This window comes from Podarcis melisellensis (assembly GCF_964234715.1).
Source record: "Podarcis melisellensis genome assembly, chromosome: 5".
Lineage (NCBI taxonomy): Eukaryota > Metazoa > Chordata > Lepidosauria > Squamata > Lacertidae > Podarcis > Podarcis melisellensis.
In genome coordinates, this window is record NC_138537.1 from 85164849 (window position 1) to 85189278 (window position 24430).

Sequence of the window (24430 nt, forward strand, 5' to 3'; positions counted from 1 at the left end):
GGTCCCTTTACCTTTACCTTTTAGGAAGAACTTAGTGCAGGCAACAGGTCCAGGTATGATGCCTTGGGAAACCAAATGAGAAACTTAAATGGACTGAAGCTGAGTATAATTGAACCACGTTAACTAGGAAGCTTTGACTCTGCTATTGGGCTTCATGCCTCTTCAACCTCCGTGTGTGCTCTTGAATGGGGCATCAGTCCAGTGTTTGACATAAGTGGTTCTGAATTTTAGATTTACTGAGCATAATGGCACAGAGGTCTTTCAACCTTCCAAAATAAATAAATAAATCATTTGAGTGCTTCAATTTCTGCATATACCCTCAGATTCTATGTAATGGATGTCCATGAAGGTTACATATAGTGAATAGCACTGGAACTGCAGGAAGAGGTGGCAGCAAATAAATGTTTCAATCAGTTGCGTGCATGCTTTTTAACCAGCGATGATTGAGGCTGCACTCATATACCCATGTACCTGGGAGCAAAACCCCATTGAACATGTATAGATTGTGCTGTGAATTTACATACTGTGAAACATCTAAGATGATTTCTGATGATTTGGAAAGAAAGAAGACAATTCCTCTGGAGTGTGAAATAGCTTGATGAATCAATAATTCAGCTGAAAAGCAGAATACACATAAAATAATCAGCACGGTACTGGATGAAATATTAGCACTAGTGCAAGGATTAGTGTTAGTGCAGTTGAATGTTCTTCCCTTTCCCTCTACGCTCCATGCTAGCTACCCCCAAATCTTCTCTGGCGCAGAAGGAGAGCATTCAGTTGTGCAAGGAAAAATCGTTGTGCCGACGGAGTATTTTCCTTCGTTTTAATGTTGAATACAACCATCAATTTCTATTATACCGGCCAAGCTACCAATTTCCTTAATTTTTCTGAGTCCGTGATATATTGCTCAGCTGGTTGCCGTTGCTGTTGTGGGGTAAAAGTTGGGCCCCTTTCACTTTGGGTCCTAGTGCACAGAGTACTTTGCAGAATGGTTAATCTGGCTTTGCACCGTAAACGTTGAACCGTAAAGTGGTGAGATTTTGAAAATATAAGAACAACATCTAAGGATTCAACACATTTTTTGCTCTGGGAACTCGTTTGACAAAATACCCTTGGGGTATTCCAGTTTCTCCTTTCCCCATTTTTTCTTCGCATCACATAATTAATACTTATATTCGAATTGGAACAACTCTTGTGGCCAGGAGTCGTCAAATTGTGGTTGACTTTGGCAGTTTACTACCAAAAAAAGAGTGATTGTCAGTCCTGGCAGTCACAAATAATGATAAAAATGGATAGCAGCACACAAACCAGTTCGCTCCAGCTCCCCCTTTTAACATATAAGAAGACATAAATACAGTGGTGCCCCGCAAGATGAATGCCTCGCAAGACAGAAAACCCTCAAGACGAAAGGGTTTTCCGTTTGCTAGTTGCTTCGCAAGACGAATTTCCCTATGGGCTTGCTTCGCAAGAAGAAAGCCCATAGGGAAATCTCCGGGGACCTCTTTTAAATGCTGGCAGTGGGGAGCAAAGCTTTCCCCCCCTCCGGCCTTCAGAAGAGGTCCAAGAAGGCCGGCGGGGGCCGAAAGGCTTTGCTCCCCACCGCCAGCATTTTAAAAGCGGTCCGGGATAGCAGGGAAGTGCTTCCCGCTATCCCGGACGGCTTTTGAAGGCAGACGGGGGGGAGCAAAAACTTTCGCCCACCGCTGGCCTTCAGAAGAGGTCCTGGACCTCTTCTGAAGGCAGGCGGGGGGCGAAAGTCTTTGCTCCCCCCCGCCTGCCTTCCCGGGGGCTTTAAAATCGCCCCGGGACAGTGGAGAAGTCCGCTGTCCCGGGGCGATTTTAAAATGCTGGCGGGCTGCAGCGCTGCCGCCCGCCAGCATTTTAAAAAACCCCGGGACAGCAGAGAAGTCTTCTGCTGTCCCGGGGTTTTTTAAAATGCTGGGGGTGGGAAGAAAAGCCCTTGTCCCCCCCCCCCCAGCCTTCAGAAGAGGTCGGGGGACAGACTGTCCCCGGACCTGGTCTGAAGGCGGTTTCCATAGGAACGCATTGATTGATTTTCAATGCATTCCTATGGGAAACCGTGCTTCGCAAGACGAAAAACTCGCAAGACGAAAAAACTTGCGGAACGAATTAATTCCGTCTTGCGAGGCACCACTGTAGCCCATGTATATATGCAATAGTTCTGAATATACAATGCGATATAGCAATTTTACACAACAGTTAGGAATTTGCACTCTAAACTGCAGAGATACCTTTCACTTAAGTCTTCATCATGAAAACGAGGAAAATACGAATCTCCTATTGGAGTAAGCATCACTGAGTCACTGTGTCCACCTCTGTATATACCAGTGAAGTAATTTTTGAACTGTTCATGCAAATTAAAACACTGCAAAAAAAAAAAACCCACAACCCACTCAGATGAAGGGTTGGCTGCACCAATAGATCAATCTTTTCTGATGAGTTCAGCTAGGAGAGCTGCAAATGTACGCTCTTCTCATTCCAATTAACAGGCTGCAAATAATACCTAGCTTTAGGGCAGGGATGGGCAACCTGTAGCTCTCCAGATTTTGCCAGACTATAACTTTCATTGACCCTGTCTATTGGACAGGCTGATGGGAGCTGGAGTCTGAAATCAACTAGAGGGCCACAAGACCCTCTTCCCCACTTTAGAGTATTCTTTAGAAATGATGATGATGATGATGATGATGATAACCAGCAGATGTTAGGAGCAACTTGCTGTAGATTGGCAAGTGATCAATCAGTGGACCATAATCTACCCATCTCTGTGGAAGGACAAGAAGGGGGTGTGAAAGGAGCTATGGCTAGTAAAGGCAGCTCAAAAGCTGAGTGCATTGTTTGCAAATAAGTCAGGGGGAGAAATTCTTCTTTTTGTGCATAACTTCACTAAAGTATGATTTGCAACCAGTTCACTCTCACATTCCTCATGAGCACTCTCTTGCTGGCCACCATCCAAATGGAGATTATTTTTACTACATTCTGTTTTGTGGGTTTGAGAAGAGGGGAGAGACTGTCTTCCCTTAACCCTTTAATGTTTTTTTATTTTAATGTTGGGTGCCTCCTGACCCTGTGTAATTAATCTTGTAATATTGAGACAACAGCGCATATAAATAAGTATATGGTTTTTGTGTGTGTTCAGTTCTCCAAATGGGCGTGGGAATATGAGTAATATCCAGACGGTGGTAGTGGGAATAATCTCTGGACATTTGGGAAAGGCCCAAATATCCCTTGGCTACCCTCTTGTCACAATGGCAGGTTAAAATAATTAACCTTGCCAGCTGTGAGGTTGCCCTTCTTAATTGTGGATCTGGCAAGTAGTGTGTACACAGCACAACATGTTGGGAGCATTCTTTTCTTTCTGGATTAGAAAGCAGGGCTAGAAAGGGAATCTCTGTGCTACTTCCTCACCCACCCCTATCAAAATGTGAGCTGGAGCCAGAAGGAGAAGACTTCTCTAGAAGCCCACAGTGCCCAGTGGCTTGGCCATGTCATGCTAGGCCCTCCAAGGTTGTCTCTGGTCAGGAGAGCTTCCTGACAGTGAGAACTCCTGCAGGACTCTCCTTCCTTGGAGGCAGAGGTTGGATGGCCATCCATCATGGATGCTTTAGTTGAGATTCCTGCATTGCTGGGGGTTGAACTAGGTGACCCTCAGTGTCCCTTCCAACACTACAATTCTATAATGCTATCTGTGTTCACCCCCCTTCCTTCAAGTAGCTCAGAGTTCCCTCCTCACAATTTTTGTAATCGCATCAAGAATCCTGTGAGAAAAATTATGCTGAGAGATGGTAACTGGCCCAAAGTGAGCTCCACCTTGGTCAAAATCCAATCCTCTGCCCACCAGCATTCACGGGTACTGAGGGTGAAGTGGAACCTGGAATCAGAAAGCAGCAATAACCCAAACTCATAACATGCAATTTTAGAGACCAGTGCTTCTGTAAGTAGGAGGAGTATTTCATAGGCAGGAATCCATTTCCCAACCTTGAAAGTTTGCACGGAGCCTCTTCCTTGAGTTTAGAGTGTCCAAACCGCTTTTAAGATGGATTCAGAAGCAGAGAATTTTTGAGAACAGCTTGGGAAACTCTGGCTCCTGACATCCTTCAGTTTCGTGCCCCCAGTTTCTCCCTTCGCAAAGCAACATCAATGGACTTTTGCATGCCAGTATGCTAAGCCAGCGTTTGTGCCCCATGCTTTCTGCATGGGGTGACTCCATTTTTCCCGTGTGAACCTGGAGTCATGAGGGAAGGGCACAGGACCTGCTATTGAGTCCCTTTTGATAGGAGACACAGTTTGCTGTTTTCCCAGCTCCGGCTTTGAATAGTTGTGTCTTGGAATGATCTCACAGCTGCTGAAGAGAAGGCTGGGTTGTCATGGTTCCAGGAGTTGTTTGTAGGGTAAAATAGTAATCTTCATTCCCTCCCCTACTTGGTATCAAACCTCCCCCTCTGCAAAAACACTTCCCAGGCAACACATTGCGCTGGGGGATGTGGTGGAGATATCAGAAGATGTTGCTTGAGGACGTTTTGAATTCTCCTTTCTTGGAAGTTTTAGGAGGGTGGCCAATGTAGCATAGTAAATAGAATTCTGCTTGTTGGGGTGGGAGATTTGGCATGGTGAGATCGGAGGTACATTGGAACTCTAATTTGCGGGGGGCTTAATAAGGTTTGTTGCCTAAAAATTAAAGAATCTGTCCGTCCCCCCCTGCTTTTTAGCTCAACTTCTTAACTGGTGGTAGGCAGGTGTAGATTTTGGGTGGCACAAATGATACCACCCTCTCTCTTTCATATTGAAATTAGGTTTCTTTCAAGTACTTTCTTGGATCTGTATATCCTTATTTTTCCTCCTTATCTCCTTCCCCATTTATCTTTGTATTCTTAGTATGGGAATTATCTGTCTTCTGATTGAGCCTTTGGGCTCCTGTGTAATTTCTTATCTTGGTCTTTGCCAGAAGTTATGTCTCAACTGCTCAGCATCTCTGGTTTGCTATTGGTTCTCTTCATGCCTTCCAAAATTTAATGGGACTGCTGAACTCACTGCCAGTCTTGCAGCCAGCAGACAAGGTTTCCTTAAAACCATAGGAGAAGGCAATGCAGACTTTGAACATCTATCTTTTTTTGGCTGGGCATTCCCAGGGAAAAAGAGGCTATCAGAAAGGCTAAAAGAAAAGTAAGCTGAAACACTACTAGCAAGGTAGCTGCAGCCTCCATCACTCATTTGGCCATTTTAGTAGAGATGTAGAAATCGTTCATTTCCACAGTATTTATTTCTTCCACACATTTGGGGCACTTACCAACAAAACTGAGAGGCACCTATGCTAGCCTGCTTTATAGAATAAATTGGTAAAAAGTCACATGGCATCTTAAAAGACTAACAAACTCCTAACAATACTATTTTAGGACAGACATGTGTCCTATTTTATGGTAGAGAGAGTGTGCTTCTTTTTAAGATGCTGGCTGTCATCTACAGTTCTTGTAAGTACGGTGGTGCCTTGGTTTAAGAACAGCATAGTTTATGAACAACTTGGATTAAGAATGCTTCAAACCCGGAAGTAGGTGCTTTAGTTTGTGAACTTTGCCTTGGAATAAGAACGTGTTTCGCTTCCTGTTGAGTGTGTTCCATTTGTAAATTGAGTCCCTCACTGCTATGGGAAAGCATGCCTTGGTTTAAGAACGCTTTGGTTTATGAACGTACTTTCGGAACGGATTAAGTTCGTAAACCAAGGTACCACTGTACAGTAGAACCTCGGTTTTTGAACGTAATCCATTCCGGAAGACAGTTCGACTTCTGAAACATTTGAAAACCGAGGATCAAAGGCCTGTCAGCAAAGTCTATGTTGAAAATTGAGAAACGTGCCTCAGAAGCCGTTCAACTTCCGAGGTGCATCCAAAAACGGAAGCATTCACTTTTCAGCGTTCGGCTTCCAAGACGTTTGGAAACCGTTCCACTGTACGTCTAAAAAAAAAAAGTTTTAGATTCAGGGCATATTTTTAATTTATCAAAATGCTTTTAATCAGTTAGTTGATTAAACACTGGTGCCAGAACTTTAATGATAACTTAGTGATTCTCCTTGGGCTAAAGCTACCCACACAGACAACAGATGGAAGGAAAGTTTTGCCATCTCTTAACTTTCAAATCTCCTGGAATCATGTATGCATCTTCCAAAGTCACTGCATTATAAATTGAATTATTTTTCCTTGTATTTTTCCACGGATGATTTCTTAGGTGATAATTTCGTTAATTATGTCTGCAGGAAGCTGGTTGCCAAACGGTTCCATTGTCATTCAGTGAACCTCCTACAAGGTCCACCCTTCGAAAGTGTAGCATTCTAGTCTAGCTGGCCAAAAGTAATTTTGGTGCTAGAGGTGAAAAATGCACCACTCCCCTCTCCTTTACAATTCTCTGCAACCTTACCCGTACATGCTTTCTTTCTTGTTTTATTATTAATCAGATTTATAACCCACCCTTCAACCCAAGGGTTCTCGGGGTGGTAAGCAACAGTTCATAAAAATATGACACATCAATACAATATTAAAGTATTAAAATGAACAATATTATATAACAGAAATCCAACAGCAAAAACATGTCACATAAATCAGCGTCTCCAGAGACCTGAATAAAAAAGATTTGTCTTGATGTCTAAAAACAGCAGGGGGAATGCTCAGACATAACTCCAGGGGAAGGGAATTCCAGATCCAGAGTGCCACAACAAAGGAGGCCCTTCTCTGCACTGTTACCTTGCAAACTACAACTTCTCCTGGAAGTGCAAACAGGGCCTTCTTGCAGATCTTAAGGCACAGGTTGGTAGGGACTGGGAGAGGCAGTCTTTCAAATAGCTGGGCCTCAAGCCACGTAGGTGCTGAAGGTTGGTTTGATTTGGCCCGGCTAGCAAAAATAAGCAGGATTGGCTGGGAACTGGCCCCTTACACAAACAGCAGTGATTCTGACTTGACTCTCCCTTTCCCACCCTCAGTGGTGTCCCAAATTCCCCGACACCTTTTTTCCCTTTTAGTAGAGGGCTCTTCAGTTGTGTCTTGGGTGTTTCTGCTGCCAATGGTTGCTTTTGCAATGCTGAAAAACAGGATGAGTTTCTTCAGTTTGGAAAGGCAGGCAGTGCATGTTTTTTTTGGTGTGGCTCGGTTGGTTGGGGTGTGTGTTGGTTGGGGAAAAGAGGGTTAATCCCAAGGAACTAGTGAATAATTGCACACGGTGTCCTGTTAGCTAACCATCCTTATGTCGCCCGTTACCACTCCAGCGAAGCCCGTCATTAGCTGTTGGAGCAGATGATTTACAAAGGATTATTTGCATTACACATGCTAATGCTTTTTAATAGCAAACTTTTAATTAAAAGGAAAGTCTTTCTGGAAGCTGCCTTAGCAGCTGCAGCAAAACTCTGCCCGTTTTAATATAATTAGGGAGAAGCTGGGGGTGGGAAGCTGAGCTGCCCTTGACAGCCAAAGCTGAACGGTGAACTCCTACTGGGAACCTGTATCTTGGTGTGCAATGGGGAGTCTTGCTGGCAATGGGTGTTGTTGATGTGGCGGGGCTGTTCACAGCCTCTTCCATGCGCGTTTCTGGCTGTGTTGGGATAATGAGCAGTTGGGGGGAAATGGCGAGTGGGTGGCGGCCATCTGTGTCAATGTGTGTATCAGTTGCATTGCTGATGATGATAGCACTCACTTTGCCGTCTGTCAGCCTGTGTGTATGTTCTATATTTGTAGCTTCAACACATCCTTAATGCTGAGTGTAGTATTTTGAGGTTGGGGACGGTGGCAGTGGATTGGCAAGCGGGTGGGCGGAAGGGAATAGGCTGGAGTAAATTCATTCTGGTTGTTCTTCTTATCCCATCTCCACTCAATTTGCTGCGGTAGTTCAGTAGGGCAACTGCCTCCCCGCCCCCCAATAGCTAATGCATGGGGGGCAGCGAGAGAGCCATTACCGATATGGAGAGATGCAGATTCTGCCTAATGGCTGCCTGGCATGTGCCCAGGGATGAGGTTAGTGCTGACTCTGAGTACCTGGCATTTATACAGAGTGTCTTGTTGCAAAAGGATCTCCAGAGCAATTTGGAGACTACATGACATGGGGAAAGAAGGAAAGAAAGAAAGAAAGAAAGAGAGAGAGAGAGAATGTTGGAGTTACTGGGCAAGAAATTGAGATCCCCATTTCAATGCTGCCTTGTCTGTTTGCATCAGCATTAGTCTCACCTAAGCAGCCTAAATGTCTCAGAGAGATTCCTACAGTATTGAAATCTGCCCATTTCTTCTTCTTCTTCTTCTTCTTCTTCTTCTTCTTCTTCTTCTTCTTCTTCTTCTTCTTCTTCTTCTTTCTCTCTCTCTGTGTGTGTGAGAGAGAGAGAGAGGGGGGGGCTTTGTGAACCTCAAGGTTTTGGTTTGTGCGGGTGAAAGAGAGCACTGTATCTGATTGAAAATGAGGAGGTGATGGTGGGTGGCATAGTTTTTGTGGTGGTTTGTGTGTTGGTGTGTTTAAAGAAAAAAGATGAAAGGAGGCCAGCAGGCTTAATTCGAATTGGAGGATAACCAATGTATTAGGCATGGATTTATTTTACTAATTATTCATTAGTACCGTCGGCATTTTCTGCTTACAAATAACCCAAAACAACATACTGCAGTTAAAATAAAATATGATAACAACAGATTAATAAACTATACAGGTTGTGAAGCAGGATGGATGTCTTGTCTGTTCTGTATCTTCTGCCAAGCCATTTAATTAGTTGACCCTGAGTATTAGGACTGTGATGGGGGAGCAAAATCATTATCTCTCTCCGCACAGTAATTCTGTCTGCTTCTGCCGTCCTTACCAACACCCCCAACCCGCCGCACCCCAAATTGCCTCATTGAATCTTTGAAAAAATACTTCAACATTTCCTTGTAGCGAAGGTGCTTCAACCTCTATCTTATTTTTGGTTGCTCTTTTCCGTACCTTTTCCAGCTCTCTATCCTATCCATTCTGAGATGTGAGCAAACGGAACTGTTCACAGTATTCCAAATCTAACTGCTCCATAGATTATATAAAGGCATTATGATATTGGCAGTTTTATTTTCAGAGTTTGGAATTTGCTTGTTTCAAAGCTGCTGGCTTTCACCAGTGCTATTTTTTAATTGTTATTTTAAAGAAAAAAAGGTGGCAGAACTCACAATGAACACCTCCCTTGTTGTCCTACAATAGCAATGACGCCCACCTGAGAGGTGCCGGAACTGAGTTCTGGAGAGTACCGACTGAAAACCCCCCCCCTGGTTTTCATTGAGCTATCCACCAGAACCCAAGTATCTTCTTCCTCAATAGGCGTAGCCAGTTCAGATCTCCATTGTATATGTGAATGTACATCACTTTACACCCATTCACGCTGAATTTATTTTTTGCCATGCTGTTGCCCATTCACTCACTTTTCAAGCTGTGCTTTTGAAGCTCTTTCCAGTGGCCTTGTTTATATTAAATTTAGCTAAATTGTTGGGGAAATTAGTGGGTGCACGAGCTACATACTTCTACAAGCAGCTGAGCAGTCCCTACTTTTTACTCTTCCTTTCTTAGAGCAAGGAACAAACCATGGAGCAGCTATCTTAGCATCATATGTGAGCCAACACTCATGGTTTGTTTCTCTCCATGAACGGGGACCCAAGTTTTTGTCCATGCTTTTGTTTAGAAACCAATCAACCATGCATGCTTGTTTGCACATAATGCTAAGCCAGCTGCTCCATAGTTTGTTTTCCTATTGTAGGAAAGGAGGAACAAAGTGAGGACTGCTTGGACTGAACAGCCAACTGATTTCCTTAACTGTGGTCTATAACCAGGCTTACATATGAACAGTGTAAATGGAGTTGAGTACAGTTTTATTTAGCAAGGAAGCCCTGGTTGTAAAGAGTTTTTAAAATGCCATTATTGTTAACGTGGTAATTGTTAATTGGGGAAGCAAGTTTCTCTTTCGATTGTCCACCTTCCATAGGTGGTTTTATATAAATTCAATGGGAAGTTGATGGCGCTTCCTATCTGAACAGTAGAAGAGTTTTGATTTTATATCCCGCTTTATCACTACCCTAAGGAGTCTCAAAGCGGCTAACAATCTCCATTCCCTTCCTCCCCCACAACAGACACTCTGTGGGGTGAGTGAGGCTGAGAGGCTTCAGAGAAGTGTGACTAACCCAAAGTCACCCAGCAGCTGCATGTGGAGGGGCGGGAAGCGAACCTGGTTCCCCAGATTACGAGTCCACCTCTCCTAACCACACAGGAGGGACGGGCAGTTCTTTCGTTGAGAATCTCAGTGGGGAACTTTGAAAATATAAGGTACCAGAATCAAGGAGGCCCATAGGAAGATACAGAACACGGCATTTCCATCTGTAAACGATTTAAAGAAAATGCAACGGACCACTTTTATGACAGAGAGTATTGCAAAAGAAGGGCAGCTTAACAGTCAACTATCCAGGATGTAGCCTGTTAATTAAATAACAATGAGCTGACTAATCACTTCTAGGCAAATGTCCATTAGCAACAGAACCTGCTGGTACTGGTCTAATCCCTTGGGTTTTTATCTAACATTGTCTTTCTGAAGAGAGAGGATACAGGGCAGGTTTGCCTACCGTAAAACACACAGAGAGGAGGACCATTAATGCAACCTGAGGAAAGTCCAAAGCACAGAAATCCATTTAGGATAAAGCTGTGTTCCGCGCAGTATGCCAAGAAGAAATAGCGGTAAATAGTCATTTAGACAGCGGTGTCCAGAAGAACTTCACACACATTCTCAGCTAACCTTGTGACAGTTCTGCAAGGTTGGTTATAGTGGTGTTACCATTAATGCACACAGCCAGAAGGGTGAGATCCTGGTTTGCCTGCTTTAAGGGCACGCAGTGAATTCCTAGATGGGATGGGATTCGAACCAGGACTTCTTGGATCACAGCGCTCATTGCCATTTTGCTATGGTACGTGCTTTTAAAGAAATGGACTCGGAAAGGAGGACATCGTCACTTTTCTTTTTCCAGAGCCTTTTGAAGGGCATGCCTTTACCTTCGGATGGCACCTCTCTTTGGCTAATGCTGGACTCAGTAGGGTGTGGCTACAGCTCCATAAGTGCATAGCCAAATTTCCTGCTATTTTGTGCGTTTGTTCTGTTTTCCCTTTCTGTCTTCTTTCCTCCTGTCTTTTGTTCCTCCAAGCCTCTCCCCCAACCCCAACCCTGGCTCCATTTCGTTCTTTTCCTGTTTCTTCTTTGTCCCTACAGCCTTTTTTGGTTTGCACCCCACCTCCTTTGTTCCCAGAACGGAAGGAGGAGGGCCAACCCCTTGGGGTCCACGGAAAGGGTTGGGCAACAGCAGCATGGTCCCCATGGCTGTGCCTCCTCACAAGTAGGTGCAGGGGTGCTCAGGTGGGTCTGCATTGCCTGTGTGGCCTCCGCCTGCACAGCTAGCAGCAGGGGAAACTCCTGGCACTTCCAAGGATATATGGCACCTGTTTCCCCTTAGCCCCACCTCATCCAGGGTCAGCTGAGCATAGCATGACCTCTACTATGGACAGCCACAGGAACTCTTCACCATCCCAGGGTCACAGACTGAGGAACACTGCTTTGTTGGAAGATGGTGGGCAAGGAAGGCCAGAATCACACCTCCAAGTATGGTTTTGGTGCCAAATTCCCAGGGGGGGCAACACAGAAAATGCTGTCCTGGGCAGTTCCTTTGGCTACACCTACTAAACAGACTTCTTGGCACCTAGGACCAGGTCTTTGGTACCCAATGCCACCTTTTCAATAGTCCGCTGCACAGGAGGCAAAGTCTCTTGTAGCTTGTCAAGATGCTGGCAGACATAGGTGTTTGCTGAAGCAATCTGAGGTTCAAGCCTATTCAGGAGAGGCTGTGCCCAACTTGCTGGCAAGGAGGCAAGCTTTTTTAATCCAACTTCTGCCATACCACAGACTGCTTAGATAGCTGGATAGGACCCCTTTGCAGTGTTATGAGTAGCAGAAATGATCTTGTAGGTTATGCTGAATGCAGCTTTCTCCCCTTCTCCCATTGCAGATTTCCCTGGGGAAGAGAAATTTCCAAAATTCTTACAGTGGGTTAAGGGGCTGGTGTCAAGAGAGGTCCAAGGGTGTATTCCACCTGAGTCTGCTAGCCTCTCCTGCTGCAGTGCCCACTTCCAGGGCAATAAACACAAAAGGAGGAAGCACAAATCCAGAGGTGTGTCTGCCCATAAAGGGGGACCAAGCCAGCAAACACCATTAGGAGCAGCTCCTCTTCCTCTTCGTCATCCTCTGCTGTCTGTACAGAGAACATTTCCCTTTTCATCTACACACACAGAGTGAGATTTTGTTCCTTCCTTCCTTCCCTTTTCCATTTCTTTCTTCCTTTCTGTTTGGTTTGCTGCAGCCAATCAATACTGGGGCTGTTCCAGTTCGAGAAGAGCTGGAGCTCAATAGGCAATTAAGTGAAAGGAGTGCAATTTCACAGAGAGAAGATGCTGCTTTTGTTTTCAATTAAGTTGCTCTTCCGCTGTACATTGTCCAGATGACCTACTTGTTGAATATTCCATTCTAGCGGCGACCACAAAGCCACCATTCTGCTTTTTACCCCATGCCTCTCTACTGTGCGCCTTTGCATGCCACTCACCCGCTGCCCCACCTAGGTTCTCTGCCCCATCTTAACCTTTTGACTTGCAAGTGTCCTTATTTCACATTGCCTTGGGCTGTCAGAAACTGGCGACTCCTTGAATGTCCAATGAAACTCTTTCCTTCTGCCTCAGCAGTTTACAGCAGCAGCAGCAGAAATGCTAATCCTTGCCCTTACTTTTCCATTTCAGGTTTTCTTTTCTTCCTCCTCCTTCACTTGCAGAATTGCTGACGGCTGCATTCCTCGGGTGTCTCCTCTCAATCTATGCTGTGGCACTAGTTCGCTTTGCATCTGTGCCATGTTCACGTTCACCTTGACTTTATGTCTCGTGTGTGGCCTTTGGGGAATCTGACATATGGATCACCCCCTCTGTGGAATTCTGCTTCCTCGTAGTGTCACTGCAGCAAGGCCTGCTTGGCAGGTTTGGACCTGAGCTCCGTTAATGATGATTTTACCGCAGCGTGGTTTCCTTGATCTAAATTGGCCTGTGGAAGCTGCTAATTGTGCACGGGGCAAAACATACAAGTCTCATACCAGCTTTGCGGCATGGCAATTTAAATTGGGGAAACCCCCTTTCCCCCCACTGGCAAAGCCCTGATTGGATCAGGCTTTGAAAAAAGAGAAAAGAGAGAGAGATAGCTTCAGTTTCCCATTTGCAAAATGGAGCTGAAGCTTGCCTTTCTTACTCCGTTGTCTTACAGAATACTGAGAGCACATGTGCACTTCTGAATACTCTAAAGCACTATATAAATGTTTGTTGGTACTCGCTTATTAGTGAATAACAACTCACTGCAGCAACACCAAATGGGAATGTAAAGATATCCACAACCCAGTTGTGTGGTTTCATGAAGGGAACACTGTGGTGGGCGGTTCTCCACCTGTTTGGTCCAGGTCAATACACTTTGCTTCACTTCCTCTGTTCCTCAGTTTCCTGCTGAGTTTGTTCTTTCTCTTTTTGTTGTTTGCAGTGCGGCTCCATGAGAGCATTTCGGAAGAAGGCTTCCACTACCTCGTCTTTGATCTGTAAGTGCTTTCTGTTTAACTTTGATCCATCATCACTGACAAAAATGTGTGGGCTGTAGAAGGAGTTTCTAAATAAAATATATATCCAGGTGTTCTATTTTCTCCTCCCTTTCTGTTCCTCCAGAGATTGCTACAGCAATTGATAGATTCAAGGGTGTGTGGGGTTGTTGTTTTTTAAACCCAAATTATGTGTGATTTTTGCACACAATACTACACTGTGTATTTTACTGCGCAGAGACCCCAAGTTCCACTACCATGTCATTAGACCTTCCACCCTATACTGGCAGTGATATATCCTTTTGGACCTTAAAGTTTTCTAATCATAAAAGCAAAAAATAACCAGAGCAATAGGCTCTTGCCAACAGCGGGGATATCACATTTGTCTCTGCCGTTGACGAAATAAACCTGACCCAGTACTTCCTTGTACAGTGGTGCCTCGCAAGACGAAATTAATTCGTTCCGCAAGTCTCTTCGTCTTGCGAGTTTTTCGTCTTGCGATGCACGGTTTTCCATAGGAATGCATTGAAAATCAATTAATGCGTTCCTATGGAAAAAGCCTTCCCCCGACCTCTTCTGGCAGGCGGCATTTTAAAATCGCCCGGGACAGCGGAGGACTTCTCCGCTGTCCGGGGCGATTTAAAAGCCCCTGGGAAGGCAGGCAGGGGGGACAAAGGCTTTCCCGCCCGGCCGCCCGGCTTCGGGACATCGTTCCGATGCCGGGCGGCTGGGGGAGGCTTTCCTGCCCCACCGCCCGGCATCGGGACGATGCCCCGATGCCGGGCGGCTGGGGGAGGCGTTCCTGCCCCACCGCCCGGCATCGGGACGATGCCCCGATGCCGGGCGGCTGGGGGAGGCTTTCCTGCCCCACCGCCCGGCATCGGGACGATGCCCCGAAGCCGGGCGGGGGGGGAGGCTTTCCCGCCCGGCCGCCCGGCTTCGGGACATCGTTCCGATGCCGGGCGGCTGGGGGAGGCTTTCCTGCCCCACCGCCCGGCATCGGGACGATGCCCCGAAGCCGGGCGGCTGGGGGAGGCGTTCCTGCCCCACCGCCCGGCATCGGGACGATGCCCCGAAGCCGGGCGGGGGGGGGAGGCTTTCCCGCCCGGCCGCCCGGCTTCGGGACAACGTTCCGATGCCGGGCGGCTGGGGGAGGCTTTCCTGCCCCACCGCCCGGCATCGGGACGATGCCCCGAAGCCGGGCGGCTGGGGGAGGCGTTCCTGCCCCACCGCCCGGCATCGGGACGATGCCCCGATGCCGGGCGGCTGGGGGAGGCGTTCCTGCCCCACCGCCCGGCATCGGGACGATGCCCCGAAGCCGGGCGGGGGGGGAGGCTTTCCCGCCCGGCCGCCCGGCTTCGGGACATCGTTCCGATGCCGGGCGGCTGGGGGAGGCTTTCCTGCCCCACCGCCCGGCATCGGGACGATGCCCCGAAGCCGGGCGGCTGGGGGAGGCGTTCCTGCCCCACCGCCCGGCATCGGGACGATGCCCCGATGCCGGGCGGCTGGGGGAGGCGTTCCTGCCCCACCGCCCGGCATCGGGACGATGCCCCAAAGCCGGGCGGGGGGGGGAGGCGTTCCTGCCCCACCGCCCGGCATCGGGACGATGCCCCAAAGCCGGGCGGGGGGGGAGGCTTTCCCGCCCGGCCGCCCGGCTTCGGGACATCGTTCCGATGCCGGGCGGCTGGGGGAGGCTTTCCTGCCCCACCGCCCGGCATCGGGACGATGCCCCGAAGCCGGGCGGCTGGGGGAGGCGTTCCTGCCCCACCGCCCGGCATCGGGACGATGCCCCGATGCCGGGCGGCTGGGGGAGGCGTTCCTGCCCCACCGCCCGGCATCGGGACGATGCCCCGAAGCCGGGCGGGGGGGGAGGCTTTCCCGCCCGGCCGCCCGGCTTCGGGACATCGTTCCGATGCCGGGCGGCTGGGGGAGGCTTTCCTGCCCCACCGCCCGGCATCGGGACGATGCCCCGAAGCCGGGCGGCTGGGGGAGGCGTTCCTGCCCCACCGCCCGGCATCGGGACGATGCCCCGATGCCGGGCGGCTGGGGGAGGCGTTCCTGCCCCACCGCCCGGCATCGGGACGATGCCCCGAAGCCGGGCGGGGGGGAGGCTTTCCCGCCCGGCCGCCCGGCTTCGGGACATCGTTCCGATGCCGGGCGGCTGGGGGAGGCTTTCCTGCCCCACCGCCCGGCATCGGGACGATGCCCCGAAGCCGGGCGGCTGGGGGAGGCGTTCCTGCCCCACCGCCCGGCATCGGGACGATGCCCCGATGCCGGGCGGCTGGGGGAGGCGTTCCTGCCCCACCGCCCGGCATCGGGACGATGCCCCGAAGCCGGGCGGGGGGGGAGGCTTTCCCGCCCGGCCGCCCGGCTTCGGGACATCGTTCCGATGCCGGGCGGCTGGGGGAGGCTTTCCTGCCCCACCGCCCGGCATCGGGACGATGCCCCGAAGCCGGGCGGCTGGGGGAGGCGTTCCTGCCCCACCGCCCGGCATCGGGACGATGCCCCGATGCCGGGCGGCTGGGGGAGGCGTTCCTGCCCCACCGCCCGGCATCGGGACGATGCCCCGAAGCCGGGCGGGGGGGGAGGCTTTCCCGCCCGGCCGCCCGGCTTCGGGACATCGTTCCGATGCCGGGCGGCTGGGGGAGGCTTTCCTGCCCCACCGCCCGGCATCGGGACGATGCCCCGAAGCCGGGCGGCTGGGGGAGGCGTTCCTGCCCCACCGCCCGGCATCGGGACGATGCCCCGATGCCGGGCGGCTGGGGGAGGCGTTCCTGCCCCACCGCCCGGCATCGGGACGATGCCCCGAAGCCGGGCGGGGGGGGGAGGCTTTCCCGCCCGGCCGCCCGGCTTCGGGACATCGTTCCGATGCCGGGCGGCTGGGGGAGGCTTTCCTGCCCCACCGCCCGGCATCGGGACGATGCCCCGAAGCCGGGCGGCTGGGGGAGGCGTTCCTGCCCCACCGCCCGGCATCGGGACGATGCCCCGAAGCCGGGCGGGGGGGGGGAGGCGTTCCTGCCCCACCGCCCGGCATCGGGACGATGCCCCGAAGCCGGGCGGGGGGGGAGGCTTTCCCGCCCGGCCGCCCGGCTTCGGGACATCGTTCCGATGCCGGGCGGCTGGGGGAGGCGTTCCTGCCCCACCGCCCGGCATCGGGACGATGCCCCGAAGCCGGGCGGGGGGGGAGGCTTTCCCGCCCGGCCGCCCGGCTTCGGGACATCGTTCCGATGCCGGGCGGCTGGGGGAGGCTTTCCTGCCCCACCGCCCGGCATCGGGACGATGCCCCGAAGCCGGGCGGCTGGGGGAGGCGTTCCTGCCCCACCGCCCGGCATCGGGACGATGCCCCGAAGCCGGGCGGGGGGGGGGAGGCATTCCTGCCCCACCGCCCGGCATCGGGATGATGCCCCGAAGCCGGGCGGGGGGGAGGCTTCAAAAGCCGTCCGGGGGCTTTTAAATCGCCCCGGACAGTCCCGGGGCGATTTAAAAGCCCCCGGTTAGGCAGGCAGGGGGGGCAAAAGTCTTTGCCCCCCCTGCCTGCCTTCAAAAGCCGTCCGGGATAGCGGGAAGCGCTTCCCTGCTATCCCGGACCGCTTTTAAAATGCTGGCGGTGGGGAGCAAAGCCTTTCGCCCCCGCCGGCCTTCCTGGACCTCTTCTGAAGTCCGGAGGGGGGGGAAGGCTTTGCTCCCCACCGCCAGCATTTAAAAAAAGGTCCCCGAGATTTCCCTAAGGGCTTTCGTCTTGCGATGCAAGCCCATAGGGAAAATCGTCTAGCGAAGCGTCGCAAAAACCGAAAAACCCTTTCGTCTTGCGGGTTTTTCGTCTTGCGAGGCATTCGTCTAGCGGGGCACCACTGTACTTGGAACCATTTTTTGGTCAGGAGTCGATAAGTCTAAAACAGGGTTTCCCAAATTTGGGTCTCCAGCTGTTTTTGGACTACAATTCCCATCAACCATGGCCACTGGTCCTGCTAGCTAGGGATGATGGGAGTTGTAGTCATAAAAAAAAACACAGTTGGAGACCCAGGTTTGGGTAACTCTGGTCTAAGAACACAAGCAAGGATTGCTTGTGGGTGTGCTGAAGAAGTTTATTCGATCCACCATTTGGGGATAGGCTTGTCTGAGTTGGTGACGTATGTTTGCAATTCCAATATGATGTTGGACATTCAGCAAAGCAATGTTTTAGGTGGCTTTCCAGACCTGGACAACGTTTTCAGTAAATCAAGCTAAAATAATAACTTGGCTTTAATCTGTGCATATGCCCACCAAGCAGCAAGTTTTTATAGTTTCTGGATTGCTCTGAATTCTTCTGAAGAGTATTTAGGAAAGTCTGGTGGAGGAATCCCATCTGCTTTGAGCAGGAAGTGTGAATTCTAACAGCCTCCAAATGAAAAGTGGGTACTTGTATCCTCATGAATTTATATCTCTTCCTAGGGTCACTGGTGGAGAGCTTTTTGAAGACATTGTTGCTAGGGAATATTACAGTGAAGCGGATGCCAGGTAAGAAGAGCTTGTCACCTACTATGCCCCCTGATTTGGGTTGGGCAAACTGAATTTGCCCAGCACTGTTTGTGGAGTCTGTACTGTGTACGGTGCAAAGTTTTCTCCCATTCCATACCCTGTTAGTCCTATATTCTGTTTGGTACCTTTTCCCCTGAGAGTGGGAAAACACATGGATGTATTTAATGTTTGGACTTCCAACTACTGTCTCATAAAAAAGGTAAAGGACCCCTGGGCGGTTAAGTCCAGCCAAAGGCAACAGTGGGGTGTGGTGCTCTTCTCGCTTCAGGCCGGCGTTTGTCCGCAGACAGCTTTCCGGGTGGCCATGTGGCCAACATGACTAAACAGCTTCTGGTGTATGGAACACCGTGACGAGTGCCAGAGCGCATGGAAACACAATGCCGCAGCCATACCTATTTATTTACTTGCACTTTGATGTGCTTTCAAATTGCTAGGTTGGCAGGAGCTGGGACAGATAAACAGGAGCTCACCCCATCACACAGATTCGAACTGCCAACCTACCGATTGGCAAGCCCAAGAGGCTCAGTGATTAAATCACAGTGCCACCCACTCCCTTAAACCATACACCTATGCTGCAGCATTTTTAGGAGGGTGGGGTAGTACTGCTATAGCTGTTGCATTTCTTTCCCTGTACCTACATTTTAGGCACAACTTTGGCAGGGTTTTCAGTTGCCTGCATAAAGCCAATATGAGAGCAGTCTACAAGGCACCTAAAATAGCAAAAATGTGCTTAGCCTTGCAGTTCAGCTCATCTTTGCATAACACAGTATTTCTACATCACCTGGGCCAACCTACGGTTAGGACGTGTATTTGGAAAGTTTCGCCAGGCTGCTGAAACCTTCCTAAATCTCAGTTGAAAGGAATCAAAAAGGCCATCTGCCTGACTCTCTGTCGCAAGGCAGGATAGTCTACGGCGCCTCCCCCAGCAGAACAGTCTGTGCAGTCATGATCATAATAGGCTGCAACTGAAGAGATGCATACTAGTGCCAGCAGAGCAATTAGCTCCACATTACCTGGTCCTCTTCAACTTTGATCAAGTAAGCAAGTCGAACCACATGCAGTGGAGACGTCAGGAAACCGGTGCTCTCATTGCAATAATCAAAAAGCAGTTTCTAGTCTTTATGGTGGTAGGTAGGGAAGGCTGTGGATACGTTCAGCTAGATGTGTGCTAGTGAGAGGAGATTTGGGTGCATCTTTGTTGTATGGAAGTCTTTAATGGTTGAAGGAAGCTGGCAGCAAAGCAAGGCAAGGATTCTTCCTCCTCCTCCAATAAATGCAATCTATCCCAGCCTGAAATGTTGCTTTAGAAGCAATTCATGGGAAATACTGTTATTAACGCCACACTTGCCAGCCCCACTTTTTTTTTTTGCTGCAGAAGGAGAACAGTGCCACTTAAGCAAAGCTGGGGGGGGGGGTCTCCTCGCCCGTGTAAATGTCTCTGGGTGGTCTTATTCCCAGCTTATCTCCTGCTACCCTGGATTCCCCCTCCAGCTTGAAGAGGTCTAGCGCTTCCTTGCTTAAGTCCTTGCTAGCTTGTCCCCTTGCTGCTTTGAGCTGCATTCCAAAGCCGGCTGGAGAGAGCTAGCAAGTGAGAGCGGAGTTTGTGCCAATCTGACCTTCCCAGAGACTCATTGCGCTTTTGCCATTTTTGGCCAGAAAGTCTCTTGCTGTGAATTTGGCTCTGTCCTAGTTCTACAGATCCCCCACCCACCCCCTTTTCTGGGATTGAGAAGATAGAGTCACAGGGCCTGCCAGAGTGGTTTACATTGCAAGCCCCTTTTACTTGCTAGAACAAACCTGTGTCCTCAACACTTAAAGCAGATTCTGAAAGCACACACACTTTCCCCCTCTAAGGCACTGCTGTTGCTACCTTTTCAGAGGGATTTGCACCAAGATGGGTCTAACTCCTGCAACGTGAAATTGCCAAGGGGTGGTTTGAAAACCTGTAACTTCCTAGGAACAGATTCCTATGGTGTGCTGCAGGAGCTGTTAAAATACACACTCCTCCGTACATCAAAGAGACTTTGCTACTTGCAGTAAGTCGCTTGCATACCAGCTGCCGTGTCTGCTTCTTTCCAAGCGCTTGGAAACCTCTATCTGGTTGAGCATTCCCAGAAATCTGTGTGTGTTGCCTCATTCACAGGCAATGTGGGTGTAGTGTTGTCCTGACATGATAGGTGTAAATGACATGTTGCTCCTCTCTCTGCAAAAAGAGGGAGAAACAAGAGGCAGCAGATTTTCATTGAGCTTGAAGAGGGAAACAAGGGAACTAAAAGGTGCCCAGCTCCTCTCTGCAGACGCACATCATCTTTGTAATGTGGTTGCATTTATCGCTACTAAAACCTTTCCACGCTGGCGGGATCCCAGCCTTGAGACTGACGGAGGAGGCTGCTGATTGATTAAAGCCTCGAGGAGTCCTGCCAAATGTAGGCAGGTGCAGTTTGTAAGCTGCCCAGGGCTTGCCACTCATATTTTGTGGGGTGTGGGGTGTTCTCTTTTGGGTACCTGTGGACAATTCAGGGACCGGTCGAAGCTTTGTGGGGCTTCCAAGCACTCCACACTGCAGCAAGTTGAAATGCAAGGTACTGCGATCTACACCATCTTCACAGTAAAGCACAGACAGGTAACAGTTACGGCAAAGGATTGCACCAGAACTGCCCTGTGTTTATTAGTTGCATTATTTACGTATTTCTGCTCCCTGGTTCCACTGCCTTTTGGTCATAGTTATAGGTGATGATATAATCTTGACGCTTCTGCCTTGGGAGCCTTGATATTATCAATAAATAAATACATTAATGAATAACACTCTTCCTTTTTTTCTTTTCTGCAGCCACTGCATTCACCAGATTTTGGAGAGTGTCAATCATATCCATCAGCATGATATTGTACACAGGGACTTGAAGGTAATCCTTTCTTTTGGTGAAAATGCAGAGTTGCTTTGAAGCTGCCGTAGGTAGGAATGGAAATGAGACCGTGATAGCGACACAGGATGGGCCTTATTTCTAACTAGCATGAATTACAGTTTTCTTTTGGGGCTTCTCAATCACCTACTCATACCTTTGTTCCTGTAACACCCAGTGCTCTACCTAATTCTGCATTTTATAGAATCTCAGAATATTCAGAACAGGTACACTGCATAATATGGAGGTATGCTGCATAAGGTACCTGTCAGGGAACTGCCATCGGAAAGAGAGATGGTGCAGAGGCTCCAGCAGACTCGGAGAGATTCTGCAGCGGAGGTGGGAACCAGCAGGGGGAGAGCAGAAGCTCCGGCAGAAGGGGAGTCGGAGGAGGGAGGGCTCTGGGATACTTCTAGTGAGAATAGTGCAGAGGTAACAAGACCCCCGTTGGCAACTCCCACCCTTCGCCGGAAGCTGTCACGCAGAGAGTCACGAAGGCGCATGTCCGTGAAACAACTTTTATGTTGGCGTAAATTTCGTAGACGCCCACTGTCAGATTCTACCAGCGACTAACGGAGTCACGCCTTGGGAGGCTCCGTTAGTGCCTCGGTTTGGTTGACCAGCCAAACACCAGAGGGATCAAGCTTTTACGCACAAGCAGCTCATTATCCCATCATAGCAATCTGACAGTCTTTGAAAGCAGCTTGTGCAAGCAGAGGGCATCATGAGCGAACCAGCCGGAACCGCAGGAGCTGGAGCTGGAGCAGGTCCAAGCCTGGAGGAAAGGTACAGGGCGATGGAGGTCCAGCTCGCGCTGCAAACGGCGAGGCTTGAGGAGAGGAGGGCTCAAGATGCGGATAAGGGGAAAACCGCCCCACTTGCCAGAAAGGTGCCTGGATTGGTGCAGAGATTTGGGGGGGATCCCAGGAACTATCAAGCCTTTAGAACGGAGATGCAATATGCTCTCAATCTACTGTTTGATGACTTCACCGATGAGAACTCTAGAGTGGCGTACGTAATTAGCCATCTAGAGGGAGGGGCGAGGGACTGGGTTCGACCCCTGATGGCAGCCAATAATGATATCTTAAAGGACACGAGGAAGTTTTTTCGCGCCATGGACTTGATGTTTTCCAGCGAGATTGAGCAGGGGGTGGTGCGGAGGCAGTTGATGGGGTGCAAACAGGGGAGCCGATCTGTACGTGAGTACTGGACTGAGTTCACTATGCTTATTCATAGACTGGGGTGGGATCTAGCAAGTGAACCTATTCAAATGTTATTTGAAGAAGGGCTCTCTCCGACCGTGAAAGATGAACTTTCCCGGGCGCCCAGGGCGGAGTCTATGGATCAGCTGACTAAATCTGCACTGTCCATAGGAGCGCGCCAAGAAGCAAGAGCTTTGGAAAAGCGGGAAGGAAAGGGGGAACGTTGGAAGGACTTCCGCATTCCAGAGATTCCGGAGCAGTCTTTCCCGCCCGCAGAGCCGATGGAACTGGGAACAGCGCGCGCGCGCGCAGTTTCAAACACCAGTGAAGGGCGGAAGAAGGAGGGAAAGAGTGCCAAGAGATGTTATCTCTGCCAACAGCCAGGGCACTTTGCCAGAGTTTGTCCGCAAAGGAAGGAATGGCAGGGCATGGCGGGAACTGTTGGGGGAAAGGAGGAAGGAGAAATAGAGGAGCAAGTAAAAGCCAACGCCTGGTTGCCAACATCAGGGCACAGCAGCCAGGCCAGGGAGTAGTGAATGTGCCCACGCCGGAACCTCCAAGACCAGCGCTTGTGATAGAGGTGTTGCTGGAACTGTCAAACGGACACCCACTAAAGATAAAAGCGCTATTGGATTCAGGCAGCTCCTGTAATTTCATGAGTAAGGAGTTTGCTGCTGAACACCAGATACAAACTCTCCCATTAAGTAAGCCTTTGCAAGTAACCACGATTGATGGGAGGGAACTGTTGGGAGGAGAAGTGAGCCAACAGACTGTACCAATGATTATGAGGGTGGCAAGACACACAGAACTGATAGCGTTTAATGTAGCCACCTTGGGAGGAGCTCCCATCATTCTGGGAATGAGCTGGCTGGCACTACACGATCCGCTAGTAGGCTGGCATCAGAGGGTGGTTTCCTTTGGTTCAGCACATTGCCTAGAACACTGCAAGGAGGGAGAGGGTCAGGCAGGGGCCAGAGCCACTCTAGCAGGGATGGAAGTGACTGACAAGGGGAAGGTGCCACCACAATACGCTGATTTGATTGACGTCTTCAGTGAAAAGGAAGCAGATAAACTGCCCCCGCACAGACCCTTTGACTGTCAAATCACCTTACTCCCAGGAGCACAATTGCCAGTGGGCAAGCTGTATGCCATGTCAGACCGTGAGATGCAGGAGTTAAGGGAGTTCATTGACAAGAACCTCAAGCGAGGTTTCATCAGAGAGTCACGAGCGGTGGGGGGCAGCCCAGTGTTCTTTGTGGCCAAAAAACACGGGCAAACCCAGGCTTGTGTGTGATTTCAGGGCCCTAAATGCTGTGTCAGAACCAGTGACTTTCCCTATGCCCAGAATTGATGACATTCTGACACGGGTGAGAAAAGGGAAGATTTTTACCAAGCTGGACCTTAGGGGGGCATATAACTTGATACGTGTGAGGAAGGGGGATGAGTGGAAGACCACTATGTTCACCCCCTTGGGGGCGTTTGAGTACCTAGTTATGCCTTTTGGATTACAAGGGGGCTCCGCCTGCTTTCAATCATTCATGAATCACGTCCTGGGGCCATTGCTTTACAAGAACTGTGTGGCGTTCTTAGATGACGTCCTGGTGTACTCAGAGAATGAGGAGCAGCATGTGCGAGATGTTAGAGAAGTACTGAGCAAACTGCGAGAAAATCGGCTGTGGGTGAAACTGGAGAAATGCCAGTTTCATAGCAGGGAGGTGGAATTCCTGGGGTACCGGTTGTCTGACAAGGGGTTGGCTATGGATCCCAGCAAGGTTCAAGCGGTACTGGAATGGAAAACACCAAAGACCAAGAAGGACGTGCAAAGGTTCCTGGGCTTCGGAAACTTCTATAGGAAGTTCATCAAGAACTTTGCCCATTTAACAGCGCCCATCACGGATTGTCTTAGCAGCAAGAAAAAATTTGCTTGGACGGAAGAAGCGCAAGGGGCATTTGAACGCTTAAAGGCAGCGTTTGCGTCGGAGGAGCAACTTTTGCACGTGGATCTACGGCAACCAATGCGAGTGGAGACGGACGCGTCAGACCGAGCGGTAGGGGCCGTGCTTCTCCAGCCGGGGAAAGATGCGTCTGAATGGAGACCGTGTGCATTCTTCTCGCGGAAGTTGAACAAATCCGAGAGGAACTACACAGTATACGACCGAGAACT

At 50.0% G+C, this 24430-nt stretch overlaps 1 protein-coding gene across 21 annotated transcripts in view; it reads left to right on the plus strand.

The window, feature by feature from the left end:
* CAMK2G (calcium/calmodulin dependent protein kinase II gamma) overlaps nt 1–24430 on the plus strand; it is a 176901-nt gene that overhangs the window by 80214 nt on the left and 72257 nt on the right. For all 21 annotated transcript variants that reach the window (XM_081913639.1, XM_081913628.1, XM_081913644.1 and 18 more), the window contains exons 4-6: nt 13595–13649; nt 18078–18143; nt 20995–21067. In XM_081913639.1, coding sequence (XP_081769765.1) covers nt 13595–13649; nt 18078–18143; nt 20995–21067 — 194 coding nt within the window. The remainder of the gene's footprint in view (nt 1–13594; nt 13650–18077; nt 18144–20994; nt 21068–24430) is intronic.